This window comes from Melozone crissalis, unplaced genomic scaffold (genome assembly GCF_028551555.1).
Source record: "Melozone crissalis strain CALT ecotype California unplaced genomic scaffold, PUWL_Pcris_2 ptg000005l_1, whole genome shotgun sequence".
NCBI lineage: Eukaryota > Metazoa > Chordata > Aves > Passeriformes > Passerellidae > Melozone > Melozone crissalis.
The window spans coordinates 46,461,885-46,476,362 of record NW_026535783.1 but is presented as its reverse complement, the minus strand read 5'-3'; the positions used below and the strand labels follow the sequence as shown (position 1 = coordinate 46,476,362).

Here is a 14,478-nt window from a genome sequence, read left to right as displayed (position 1 = left end):
TCAATATAGCTGCAGAATATACTCTTATCATCTTTACAGGTAGAGTGTATCGACATTTTTTCACAAATGCATTCTATTTCTTTCATAATGATTCCATGATGTCTCAAAATCAGACAAAAATTTTTAAAAATGTTTTAAATAGAATATAGATTTATGTTTGCTCAGTAGTTGCACTCACTAGGTGTACAAGCAGGTAGTCTTTAAAAGTGTTACGTCTTTTAGTCTTTTCATATAGATTAATTAGTTTTTAGAATAATTTCAACATTTCAAGAATGATCCATGGGCTTGGGCTACATTTCTTTTCCCTTTTATTGGGATGCTTTTTTTGTGATGTTGGGTTTTTTAATTTATAACTCCCTTTACAGAAACTGCCAGCTTGACTCTACATCCAGGATCAAAGCCAATGTCCATCATTCTATAATAGGAAAATTAAATTTAAAACCGCTTGCTCATCAGGATGTTGAAAACATTCCTATTTCATAGGTTTGATTTTTTACACCCTTTAATTTTCAATGGGTGTTGTGTTGTCAACTTTGTGGGTTTGGGTTTGGTTTGTTTGAGGTCAAAGCTGTGGAATTACTTTTGATGAAATTAAAAAATAAAGACAATTATTAAGGAAAAAAAGACTAGAACTTTGGCATGCTTTTTTCCTTAAACATTTTTAGGGACAAAACACTAGCAGAAAATAATAGAACATTGTACTGTAACAAAAGGTATATGGAGGTCTTCAATATTTTTCAATATATATATATTGTCTTGCTGTTGCAGAACACAAAAATAAGATCTATCTCTAGCCTTCACAAGTTGTAAAGCAAATTGTCTTATGTTTTTTCTAAGGTTGTGCAACTCCTTTAAGATATTTCAAGCTTCAGGAAGAAATATATCAGCCACAATCACATTATTTTGTACCTGCAGAAGGGCATTTTTCTGTCCTTAGAATGCTGCAGATAATTCTAGATGTACCAAGAAGGTACTCTAAAATCCTTAATGTGAAAAAGGATACTTAATGTTTCAGTATTAAGAGAACTACAAAACCTTAATAGAGAAATAAGTAAATTCCAATCTTATTTTAGCTAGTCTTCAGGAACTGAATTGGAATAATTTCCCCTAGCTCACCAAAACAGCTCAAAAGAGAAGCAGAGTAAGTTGTAAGAAGGGGTACGTGAGAAGGTGAATAGAGAGAAAATTAAAGGAAGGCCTAAATTCTGAAGATGTCTTGCAAATCATTTTGTTCTTACTATCTAGAGAGGCACCAGTTCACCACCTCCTGGGGCAGATCAGACATTTGACTTACTGAAAGCAACATCCGAGACTCCAAGTATATAGGAGAGGAAATAATAGTTTTAAAAAATTATACCCTGTGGCAATGAGATCCAAAGTCAGAGCTCTTCTGCACGAGGTATGCCTGATCTTGCCCATCCCGAAACCCAGTGTGTCCTTTTCTTCAAGTATCTCTTTGGTGCCACTCATACTTTGTGATATTTCCGTACCAAAGTCTAGGCACAGTTGCTTCTTATCATTTCTTTGCATTAATTATTTTTGTTTTGCTTTACTGTAGCTTGTAATGTGATAGTATGCCAGCCTTCCTTTTAAGAGGTCTGACACATTTTATGGCTGAATTAAACTAAATATTTACTTATCTGTTTCCTTTCCACCACTGGGCTACCACTTATTTTTTTAAATTAAATTCTCCTGATGACAGATGCAAACAAATTACTGCAGTTGCTCTACACATCTGAAAAATAAGGACAATTTTAGGTGTGTCTCTATGAATTGATGTATCTAGGTCCAGGTTTTAACACTTGAGATTGATGACAGCTCTTGCTTCTCATCCAGGTGGATTTCAGTGCTCTTACCTGATTTAACAAGGTACATACCTGACTCTTTCTCCAGGCTGTCACACAGCACAGCTAGATTCATGTGAAGAAAGAATGAAGAGAGAGCAGAAGTGACAAGGTTTCAATTGCAGTTTTTGCTGATCTCCTTCAGGTCTTAGTTATCCAGGTGTTATAGACAGAAATAGGTAAACCTCAGTAGCGTATGGTTAGAAATCAATGATATCAAGTGCAATTAAACAGGATAAAATAAATTTTCATTCTGCTCTCTCCTTCATGTCATTCAGCAAGACAATGGCAGGTTTTGGTTGGGGGCTGTTTGTTCTTTGCATTTACCATTGAGCTACGGGTTTGACAATCAAAATCAGCGTCTTTATAGACATATTGAAAACCATACACCCACAGAGAACTGGGTCCAAATATTATATATGCTTTAATCAGCCTTATGATGGGGAGGAAGAAGGAGACCATTACCAGTGAGATGCACAAGAAATAAACGCTTCTTGGATATTTTAGTATGTAAGCCTACCAGGGTCAAATCCCGGGGGGGGAAATCCGACATTTGTGTACCTGCAGTCCCCAATTTTGTCAGCAGGAGCTGGGTGTGCTGGCCGGCAGGTGGGCCGGCCGAGGGAGGGGCGGGCGGGGGCCGGCCTCTCCCGTTGCCAGGTGAAGCGCGACGTCTCCGCCTCTCCGCGGTGAGCGCGCAGCCCCGCGGAGCGCACGCAGGCAGCTCGGTTCGGTTCGGTTCGGTTCGGCTCGGCTCGGCTCGGCTCGGATCGGATCGGATCGGCTCGGCTCCGCGCGACACGCACCGCACCAGCCCCGCCGATCGCCGCCATGGCGAAGGCGATAAAGAAGGGATTGCTCTGCCCGAGCTTCGTGAGGGAGAACTGGCTGCTGCTGAGCACGGTGGCCGCCGTGCTGACGGGTGAGCGCGGGGTAGGCAGGGAGCGGGGCGACGCCGCCCCCCGCCCGGCCTTGCCAGCACGGTACGGGCCTTACCGGGCCGTACTGTGGCGCGGCGCCGACCGGGGACCGCGCCGGGGCGAGGGGGGCTGCGCGGCCGCAGGGCAGGGCTGGGCAGCGCGGGGCCGTGCTAGCGACCCACCCGAAAGGCAGGCGAGGGCGGCGGGCTGCTCTTCCCCGGCTCCGCCGCGGCCGCGGGGAGCAGCCCCGCAGTGTGACGGTGCCGCGGCGGTCGGGCGGGAGCGGGGCTGGGCGCGGGGGGACGCGGCGTTGTCAGCCCCGGGCGGCCGGGTCGGCAGCGGGGGCCCGGGGCCCTCCTGGCCGGGCCGGCTTCTGCGCGCGTCCCTCCGGCCCGTGTGGCAAAGGTCGGTGATCGGCTGGGCGAGACCGCCGTGCGGAGAAGCGCGCGGGCGCCGGGGGCTGTGAGCCCTCCGTGCTGCGGATCCCCACGGCGGGCTGTGCCCCGGGGGCCTCTGCAGCTCTGGGGGGACGCGCCCCTGCCTACTGCTGGTCTGCAGGTGGCAGCCCCGCCGAGGGAAGCAGCTGTAGGGCCGGGGAGCGGTGGAGGTGGCTGCTTCTGGTGGCCCAAGCGATCGGTGCAGCTGGAAGAGTTTGGCAATGCCGCCCATCTTTTGGAGAGGTTTTCGGGGTGGAAACGTCTGGCAGTGCCATCCGGCTTTCAGAGAGGTTTTCACGGCCATCATTGTAAAGATAGCAGGATTTATCCCCTGTACGTCAACCAGCTTCTGAAGGAAAAACTATTTGAACGCCATCTTATTAAGGATAAGTGGGCAAAGAGGGCAAAGAAAATGCACTGTGTTACTTAGATTAAGAGATTTTTCCATAGGGCATCATTTTGGCCCTATTTATTTCATTTTCTCTTGGTTGTTATTTGGAAAGCCTTGTTCACGTTTTTTTCTCCTGTAGAGAAGTGGTGCTATAAATACTTCCTTAGCTTGCTGTCTGGGTCTCTTTCAGATGACTTTTCTGCTAATTTGAATTTTGGCTCAACCATGCCTATTTTGGTGCAAATTTGTTCAGAAGAGAATTATTATTTTGGAATTCCTCCTAGTTATTTATAAGCTGTAATCAGAACTGTGCTTACATATATATGTTTTCCACAATACACTCAGTATTTGAAAGATCCCTGGATTTTTCTGACCTTGTTCAAAAATATTTTTGTGAGTTTTGTGTACCAAGTGTGCGAAGGGCCTTGCTTTGAAAATCTGACTGTACAACTGGAGGAGTGTGTTTATGTGTCTGTGTTTGCATGTGTACAATTGCTTTTTCGTATAGTCTTGTCAGGTATTCTTCCAGGAGTTGGTGTACTTACTTTTGATTTACAGAAGTGGTTAAGAAATATTCCCCTCTTATTATCTTCGGTGTCTGTAGTTAGAATTGAAGATTGTGATGTGATTCTACAGGTGCAACATTCTGAAATTAAATTTCTCTGAGAGCCACAACTTAAGATAATGCAGGAGCTGTGGGGACAAGTGACCCCAATTCCCCTAATACCCAATAGGAATTCCCAGTCTCCCAGCACCTGCTGTGTCCTTCAACTTCTCTGCCTGCTGCACTGTAATTAACAGTCCATATCTCAGGGGAGCTCTATAATACTGTCCAAGAGAGTCTTCATCGTAATTCTGTGAGCCTTGGACCAAATTACCTTTTCAAGGAACTGTGTATCTGCAGCATTTCCTGTATTTCTCATAGGTGAAGTAAGGTACACGAGAAGAACAGTGAAATCCTTGTAAAGATGGAGTTAAATGATATATTATTGCTTTACTACAGCATGAGGAAAGTTTGTAGTATACCTAGAGTCCACAAACCCTTCATAATTAAATTTACATATTTATTCTTTTTTAATATACTCTGGGAAATTGGTCTGAGGTTTGTTAATCTAGTTAGTTTGGAAGAACAATTTAGCATTTATGAGCAGAAGAGTGGCACATCATTTTGAAATAAGAAAATAGGCTTTTCAGAAGTGTATGGAAGTAATAAATGCATCAAGCCGTGAAAGTATGCTGTGAAAGCTGTCCAGCTGTCTTGCAAAGTACCTGACATTCCTGCACCATCGTATGGAATCATGATTTTTGCTCATCGTCCTCAGAGCCACGTTCAGCATCCATTTGAAATACGCTTATCTTTTCTACTGCCCTTACTAAATTGAAAAGTTTTTCTGATTACTTGTGTGCAGCTCTGAAAAGAGACAGAAATGGAAACCCCTCAGAATTCTGAACACTGCTTCCTTCAAGAGTATTATTATCTTAAGCATTCAATATTTTGCCTGTCCTTTCCCTTTTCAAGTGTACCAGAATTTCTTTAATAGCAATTGTGTATGTGGAGGGTGTAATTTAAAATCTGTACACAAAATATCTGGAATGTCATGTTTTTTGGGTAAAAACACCTGAATGCATATTCAAACAAAACAAAATTTGAGGCTCAAGTGGTTATTTTCCTTGCCTTAGAAGAGAGTCAGCTTTAGGCCACTAAGCTGATGTGAAGAGATGTGTAACCAGGAGAGCAGCAGCCTCACACAAATATCTGCAAAAGGAGGTGCAAAAAGGTGCAAAAATCTTGCATCTTCTTGTTCTATTGGCCTTACTGAGCCCAAAGCAACTGAACTAACAAAAGTAGTTTACAAGTCAATTTGCTTCGAGTGCTTCTGTAGCCCATTTTATAGAAAGTTACATTGTTTCCAGATTATACAATCAAGGCAAAATAAACTGGAAATATCCCTGAAAATTACTCACCCTGAAACAGGCGTCCAAAGGGCAATTGCATATGGAGAGTTTAAGTCACACTTCACAGGTTTCTCATAGAGTATTTCTTGTTTGTCATCACTTTGTCTCAAAAAGGTCACTGCTGCAACACAGACAAACCAGTCATGAAAGGAAAAGGCTGATTATGTGATAGTTTTGAAATCTATAAATCTATTAGCTGCCTTTTTTTTTTTTTTTTTTTTTTTTTTGGTAGCAGCTTTGTGTCTGGGAAAGATTATTCTGAGGGATTCGATTCACCTAAATTTGCAGATGCTTTTTTTTTTTATTGCTGAATGGAGTGTCTGTCACTTCCTAAACATATTCAGAACTTAAGATACCTCTAAACCTGTCTGTGACTTGAGACTGGGCTTATTTCAACAGCACACATGTGGGACACTGAAGTTGTTCAGGTGTTTATGTGGAAATGTGAGAAATGCAGTATTGAGATTGATAAAGAAGGAGGAAGCTAATGGCACCGAAGACTGTGAATCTCAGGTGTCCTTTCTTCAGCCCTTTGTTCATCAGGGGTGTGCCAGTGCGGTCTCAGTGAGAGGCGGCGACAAACACTTTTGTGTTCTGCCATTACCTTCCTTCATCGTTGTCCTCTTCACGAATGTACACGGTCCTTACGCTGTACGCCTCAGGCACCACGAAAAAGGAGCCTTGGTGCCGGGCCGGGAGCCGGGCGGGGCGGGAGCTGTCCGAGGTGGCTCAGCGCCGCCGGCACCGGGCGGCCGGAGAACGCGCAAAAACGCGAGCTGCAGCCAGCGGCGATGCAAGGCAGGGGCGGAGTAAAAGAGAGGGCGGGGGTCAGGTATTGAGGCTGGAGCATGCCTAAACGACTGACTTTTCCACCTCTGAAGTGAATTTATTCAGTCTCTGCAGGATCAGATGCTTTGCTTGTGCAGTTCCATTGTTGAAAGATTTGGGCTGGCATCAGCCTGCCTTTGAGAGTGAGATTTAAACAGGCATAGTTCCTGTTGTAGCACCAGCATTGCAGAAACTTTCAGTGTTGTGACTAAAATGATTTTCCAGAATTTGGTAAGTGCACTAGCCATTGAATCTTCTAGTTTGTATTTTATGATACCCCCTGGCAGTTTATATGCCTTTATTCTCTATAATGTTAATGGAAGTTATTATATAATAATATTAAGTAGTAATATCTCACTTTAAGAATATTTCTTTGTTTCTAGACAAATCAGGTCCATTCATACCTGCTAAATGAAGGGCTGTGCTCCATCTGTAATCAGACTTGACACGGGGACTTGATAGCTGGTTTTAATAGCAGTAGTTCTGCATTACTGGAAGCCCATCAGTGCACTCATACAAGAATGAATGTCTCATAGGGTGAAGACAACAACAGAACAATTAGTAACCTATCACTCCGTTGATGGCCTTTCCCTATGTAGAAGGCCACCTGAATCCAGGGAGCTCACAGTATTCCTGAGGTTTTTTTGCAGATGTTGACTGCAGCCTCTAAACCCCAAAAACATATTAACTCTCTGTCAGTAAGTTGCTTCTGTCTCTAGCAAATGCAATTTAAATAGCAAAATCCTAGTCTTGCTATGAAGTAAAGTTTCACCATTTTCCCTCTCTCCCTCCTTGCACCATATCAAAAAGTGGCCTCAGGTTAGTTTAGGCTGTCTTCAGTACCATTTCTTGCTTGCACAATATAGTGGTAAGGTTCCAAACAATGAAGTAGATTTATAGTCTCTTGAAATATGCTAGCAAAACCAGCAAGAAAGAAGTTCTTGGGGAATAAGGAGAATATAATTAAACAAAAGAATTATTGCTTTGTTTCTGACAAGTATAGATGTAAGCCAAGCATTCAATTTCTTTCTTGAATTCTAAAGCACAGCATTTTATTAATTTGGAATTTATAAAATATGAAAACCAGATATCTTGAATCAACTGTGGTAGCATGGAAATTTAAAAGAAAACTGTTTTCTTCTTGCTGTGCCTCAGAACAGCAAAGATGATACTTGTGACTTTCTGTGCCGCTCTAGACAGTGATGATTCTTGTATCTGTGTTTCTCTGTAACACTTGCCAACAGTTTGATATAGGATGGGATCTCTTCAGAAATGTATGAAACACAGCAATTCTGAGAAAATGTCTGAATTTAATTTTAACAATGGAAAGTAAAATGTGTAGTGACAAATAATTTCATCTGACAGTTTAACATGCCACTGAGGATCAAAAATTCTCTAAGTCAGGAAGTCAGACAATGAAAGAATTCAAAGGTAATTGAAGTTAAGCATGATGCCTCTTTTGAGCTGTTTTGAAGCGAAGAAAACCCATCTTTTATTTCTTCTTCTGGCATGTAAATTTTCCAATTTTATTGTTTGTTTTAACCCAGTCTCTGTGTTATAGGTAAACGTTAAGTTAATTTAAAATAGGATATAGTTCAATTATATTGTAATTATTATGTTCTATTATTTGTATTATGTTAAAGGGGAGGGGTTTATTGGAATGTGCTAGAAGGGTACAGGGTTTGGTGAAACAGGGGTCTGATGGGGCAAGGCAAGGTCGAAGAGAGATTGGATGAAACATCTGACCAATCATTCGAAGCCCTGCAGAAACGATTGGTCCAGAATGAACGGCTGTAAAGACCAATGAGAAGCCTGGAAATGGACCAATCATCATGAGGATCCAAAATGCACCAATCCTGGACTCGAGGGGGACTATAAATGTGGGGAGTTCGTTTGGGTCGGGGTTCTTTGGTTTTTTTGGGGTACTTGTTGTTTGGGAGAACCCAGTGCACTTGGGGTGAGCGCACTGTTTTCGTTTTTGGCTCGCTGTGTGGGTGCCTGGGCTTATCCTGGGCACTCCATTCCTTGTAGCTATTTTAATAAACGAGAACCTCTTTCTCTGGAGAAAGTTTGGCCTCGTTCATATCCGTAACATCTGGGTTTCACTTTATGTGAGTAAAGTGAAACTATCACTAGAGCTGAATTTTAAAATCTTCGGAAAGGGTGAGCTTAATGTCAATTTACACTCTGAAAAGTCCCCAAACTACCGAAGTCTACTGATATTATTTTTACATTTGAAGCAAGAACACCAATATTAGTATCAGCAAAATATTTACTGTGTCCAATTTCCCAATATTATTTAAGGGAAGATGTAATTGAAAAAATTACAATGTAATTGCAAGAATTTCTTTTGTTTTATATTTACATTTTAGAAACAAAGCATAAAGACACTTTATCTTATATACCCCATTAAAAAAGATAATGTTCAGGTTGAGACTACTTGCAAACAACAGTTGCACTGTTCGGAAATCTTTTTTTTTTTTTCCTATAAATGCCCCATAGGATTTGTGCAAGACATTTGTTCTTATAGTCCCACAACATTGTCTTGTCCAGTGAGAACACATGTGTATCACATCTGAAGATCAGGGCTCTATTGGAGTTAGCGTTTCAAATTTCGTGGTCCTTTCATGATTTTGGAATGGTGAACAACCTGGCCTTGCTTAATCTGAGCTATTTTTTTGGGTCATATATCTGATTTCTCAAGGCTTTGAAGTCTTCATTAGTTTCAGAATAACAATGTTACTGCATTTTACTATCTGTCTATCTTTAGTGTCCACTAAACTGCCTTTCCATCTGCTTATCTCTGTCACAATCATTCCATTGCTCTTCCAGCAAGGGGAGAGCTAGAACAGAATGTCCTGTTTACTGTCCTTTTCTCTCATGAGTGAAGTAATAACAAGGTTTAGAATCTGGCAGATATTTCCAGTTACTGGCCTTTCAGCTTTCTTATACCACTTCCAACCATATAGTTTCTTGTGTGTTTTAGGGGTCTTAAGTAAAGATGCATTTCTCCTGATGTGCTCTACTGAGCTAGTATCTCTTGGACTATCCATGTACAAAGGTGCTTATGCAGCTTTGGGATAGCAAGCAAAACATTGTGGAAAGAGAACAGAAAGTCAGTGGGGTTTTACAAGGAAGGAGGAGAAATTATTGGTGCTTTGTGTGTGGCATTGTAATGGTGCCCATGGTACTGTAGTGTGTCAGGCCATATAAGCAAAACATTGGATGCTACAACTGAGAGACATGAATTTCTGAAAAGATTGAGAAAAGAGGTTTAAACAAAAACACTGCTTTATAAATTGTAGTGTGTTTGGAGACATTGTGGAAGCAGTAAGACCTATACATGTCTGGATGACGGCATAATTAAAGAAGGCTCACACATCATAGATGGATGAGATGAAGGAGAAGGGTAATGGTTTTAGAAGTGATATATGAAAGGGGTCATAAGGAAGGTCTGCAAAAGAAGAAAGACAAGTTACTGTTGTCAGGTTACCTTTCAATTTTACTGTAAAGCACAGGAATAGAGAGATAGAAGGATACCCTCTGGGTTATCATATCTAGCCTCTGCTGCTTTGGGTTGCACCATTGTAGATAAAATTCTGTTAAATGCCATGCTCCATCTTAATGTTATATAGGCCATTTGATGCTGTACATCCTCCTAGGAAGCTGTATTCTTCAATCTGATGGTTGAAAGCCTTATGACTTCCACTGTAAATGTACTGTTTCACTATTTATGCATCCAATAATTAAAATATTACTCCATCACTAGTATTCAACCATTTTCTATATTCCTACCTCACTCATCCATGGTGGACAAAATAAGCTCCTTCATCTCACCTCAAAAGGTAGGCTCTTCATTTGTTTTTAATTACCCTATAGTCCTCCTTCATGTGTGTTTGACACTGATTTTGCTTTTCCTGAAACCTTAATGAGTTTCACACAGTATTTCCCAACAGAACAGGTGCTTTCACCAGGACACATCCAAATCCATGAAGAAATGTAGGATGCATAGCTGCTGGGACAGAATTGTCATTTTCCCCAGATTGTTTTGCTTATAAAATAAATAAGTTTGTTATGTTAAGGTTGTAAGCACACTACTTCATAAATATAATAAATTAACAAGTTTTTGAAACTATGAAAGAAAAAAATCTTATCTCTGGTATCACTTAGTTTATTTTTTAGTGGTAGATTCTTTACTAGAGTTCTAGCTAGATGAAGCACAGTTAAAGGTTTTTTTCTTCCTTCACCCGTATATTGTTTTCTTGGCTTTCTCTGAAGGAAGTTTCAACTGCACATGGAAAATATTTGGAAAGTATGTGCAGGTGGAATTCATCTACACTGTTTGGATAAAGGAGAGGAAACCCAGAGTCCAGTAGGAGACGTTGTTAAATAATCAAGCTGGTTAGCCCTCTGCATGTTTGGAGGGAGTACTGGTTCAGATTCAGCAGAACTGTGGTCACACAGTCACAGGAAAATAGCCACTATTTCCCTTTTCCTGGATGAGTGAGCTAACTGCTCTTGGTTTGACGAAGGAGGAGGTGTGCCTTGTGCAGGGCTGCATAGCAGAGGGGCTGCTCTGTGTTAGTGGTGACTGCTACAGGCTGCCCTATGTTATCAGCCCTGTTCCAGGCTCCTGCAGCACAGAAAGTGGCAGGAGTTATGTGGGTTTGCTGTTTGCAGTGGCCTTCAAACCTACTGTGAGTAAAGGGAGTACACCCACACTGGAGTAGCTGATTTTTACCCCTCTGGCCAGCATTCCACCTTGCCTTCATTCCTGAAGGTCCGTCACAGGGAGTCACTGTCTTCCTGAACTTTTCTCACACTGCAGTCAGATGACAATGTGCTACTTGTGTGAAGGAGTTTACAACCACTGCACCCTCAACAGGATAATCTGAGAGCATCAGGGGGTCTCACCATGGCAGAGGACAAGCATTCTCTTATACATTGCTACTAAATATTCTTCAGTAAATCAAGAGCTGATATGGAAACTCTCTTCTGGAAGATTTCTGAGAGAACTTTTCTTCACGTCTTTGTAAGCAAGCTGGTAGTCTGGCTAACACAAGCAACCATAGAGTTAAGATTAGTTACCATGTAATTATACCCCTTGTACCTTAGTGGTTGCCTGCAGTTTTTCCAAGAGTCATCTTTTTTCAATCCACAGCAGTATGTTTATTGGAAGATAGAGTGTAAAACAGTAAAATGTGTAACATTAGAAAGTATTAAAAACAATGCAAAAGAGCTGAAATAATATGTTTATAAGCCTTTGTAATATATTCTTCCACACTCTCTCTTTTAGTGTTCTGTAGTTGGCACTATATTTCTTTGCACTAAGAGACAGCCAGTGATAAGAGAAACTCTATGGAGAGAGCAGACAAAATTGTTTTATAAAATATTACTAAATGACTGAGAATGTACCACACTGCAAAACTCCTTCCTGCCTGTGCTGCAGTTTGACATGTTTATATTGAATATTTTGTATTGTGTTTGAAATCAAGTCAGTGAACTTTGTTTGCTAGCCTTTTCAGTTCCATGAACCATCTGCTGTGAGGTTAATCCAGTTAAGACTCACCAAAATGATAGAAGTAATTGTTTTAGTCTGTCACATCTGTGCAGCATATAATGTGAAATTATGAAGAGCCTAATCACTTAGTTAATAGCACAATAGATATTGCTACAATTCAATTAAGTATTACCAGGTTTGAACAATGTGACTTTTTTTCTTTTTTTCAGTGCTGTGTCAAAGCAAAATTCCTATAATTTCCACACTGTCTAACAGCATCAGCAGGATCACTAACTGCTTCAGTGAGGAGTTTCCATATTATGAAATTTTAAGAAAACAGGAAAAATAAATACCACAGCATTTTTTTCAGAGCAATACATGTGCTACAGAACAGATAATTTTACAAAACAGATTATTAGTTTTACAAAAATACAGGCTGGATTCCTTTTCTCATTACCTTTATGGTTCATTCCTAAGGATCATTCACATCATAAAGTCAGTGGGAGGTGAAGGTGATATGTTGTTTCTTCAGTGTCATGCGCCCTGATGGAGAACTCCCTGTCAATAGAAACTGTGCATCCCAAACCAGTGTTCTCATCCATGAAAGCAAATAACATGAGGGAGTCCCACCTGTTGGATAAATTTTTTTTTTTCTGTTTCACATTCTCTTTCAGTGAGAAACAGAAGCAAGCATGTCTATATGTGGATTTAGGTTATCTGTTTCAAAATTGTGAGTTGTTCTACCTGTGAAGGTAAAGAAAGTAAAGGGGCATGCTATCTTACCATATTCTTATCAGGGATGTAATCAGGTTCTGGAGAGCAACTAACCCACAATAGTAATGATGTAAAGCAAATAAGTACTGCAATGTCATACTGCATATCCTGAACAGATTCAGATACTCAGGGTTTCTGAGTTTTGAAATTCAAAATCTGTATTTTGTTGACCTCACAAAAAAGGGTTCAGGGTTTAGCTATGACTTCCTGAAAAATTGTAAATGGTCTCCATGTTGGGTTGCTTGGGAGCTTCTGAATGGCCAGCATATTTTTACAAGTTTACAATAGCCGTCGGACAATCTATGACACACCCCATGTGTGCTAGTATAACTGAGCATGGAGATTATGCCAATGTTTTGAACAGAATGTGTGTAGGTTTTTTACTCATTTCCGAATCTGTGTCATGAACTTCAGCAAGGTACTTGAAGAAAAATGTAGTAGCCCTATAATCGTTCCCATACAAAGAATTTACTTTTTCCTTAGATAAAATTTCAGAAAGAATAGCAATATGCAAAGAAACACTCCAGATGAAGATCAGATTGCAATAAATTACTGTTCACCACATACCCAGATGTCACAGAAATTGTTTTGCAGATAGACAGAAATCTCAACATAATGGTCTCCCAAGACACATTTTACCTAATTTCAGTGGTGGACTCACTGACCATAAATACACAGGCAAGACTGGTTCTTCCACCTCTCTACACACAGCCATCATCTCCTAGGTCCTGTAAAGCCTCAGGCTTGGCAAATGTAATGGATCTAGTGCTATGTACAGTGGAGCCAGTTGCAGGTGCTAGGTAACCCCTTGCAGCACTTTCTGCTGCCCTTTTTCTGGGTGGCACAATGAAAAATGGCTCATCCTACAGAGGGGAAATGTGCATTCCCTTTGGCTTTTTAAGCTGGGACTCCCTGAAAGTTTCGTGCCAATGGGTTTCACTTGGTGTGCTTATATTCAGTGATTTTCTTCTGCTCTGTTTTTCTTGTTCTTCTCATCCTCACCCCTCACTTACTTTGTCTGTATTTGCACATTTTCTTTGAAGGATTTTCTGTCTGTTACCAAGCTTATAAAAAGCCTTGTGTGTTACCTAGGAGAACAGTAACAAAGAGTTAGGGCATGTGAGAATTGTCCTGTGGCCTTCATTGTGCTCGCAAACTCAGGGACCTGACTGCACCTTTCGTTTGCTGTCTTGGTGGCTGCTGGGAGAGGAAATGTAGACCCCATGCTATACAGCATGTGCTGTACTATTCACAGTTACAAGGATATGTTTTCCTTAAAAATTTAAATTAAAGGTATGGGATTGTACCATTTATTCCACCATCATTCTTCACATCTGCCAAATACTGCAGAAATCTGGAGCTTAAGCAGAATGTGTCGTTGAGCTGCAAGTAAAGGATTGCTCTTGTGGTAAAAATCATAACCTAACTTAGCCATGTGGACAAGAAGGAAAAGCAAAAAGAAGAGATGGAAAAAAAATACAACCAGTTTATCACAGATGAGAAGAAAGGTGGAGTAGTTGAAACTCCTCCAGGAAAGATGAAGAGAGCAAGTAGGAAAAATAACATTTTGCTCTTCAAAAAGTACAAGCAAATTATTCCATAAATTAAAGAATAATAAAAAATTAAAATTAAATAATAATAAAAATTAAAAATAAGAAGGAAGGAATCCTAATATATAGAAGCAGCTTTGAAGACTGTATTTTAAGGTTGTCAAAAGTAATTGTTGATTTTAATTTCAGAAATAAGGGAGTTATCAGTAGCATTCATCTAGAGAAATTGAGATTTTTATAACACATTGTCTCTGCTTTGGGCTGCTATAATCAATGTG

The 14,478-nt window shown here is 40.7% G+C and overlaps 1 protein-coding gene across 2 annotated transcripts in view; it reads left to right on the top strand.

The window, feature by feature from the left end:
* The first annotated feature begins 2,634 nt into the window (after window positions 1-2,634).
* The window catches only part of SLC1A1 (solute carrier family 1 member 1), a 51,090-nt gene continuing 39,246 nt past the window's right edge, over window positions 2,635-14,478 (top strand). For both annotated transcript variants that reach the window (XM_054284223.1, XM_054284214.1), the window contains exon 1: window positions 2,635-2,766. In XM_054284223.1, coding sequence (XP_054140198.1) covers window positions 2,676-2,766 — 91 coding nt within the window. In that variant the 5' untranslated portion in view covers window positions 2,635-2,675. The remainder of the gene's footprint in view (window positions 2,767-14,478) is intronic.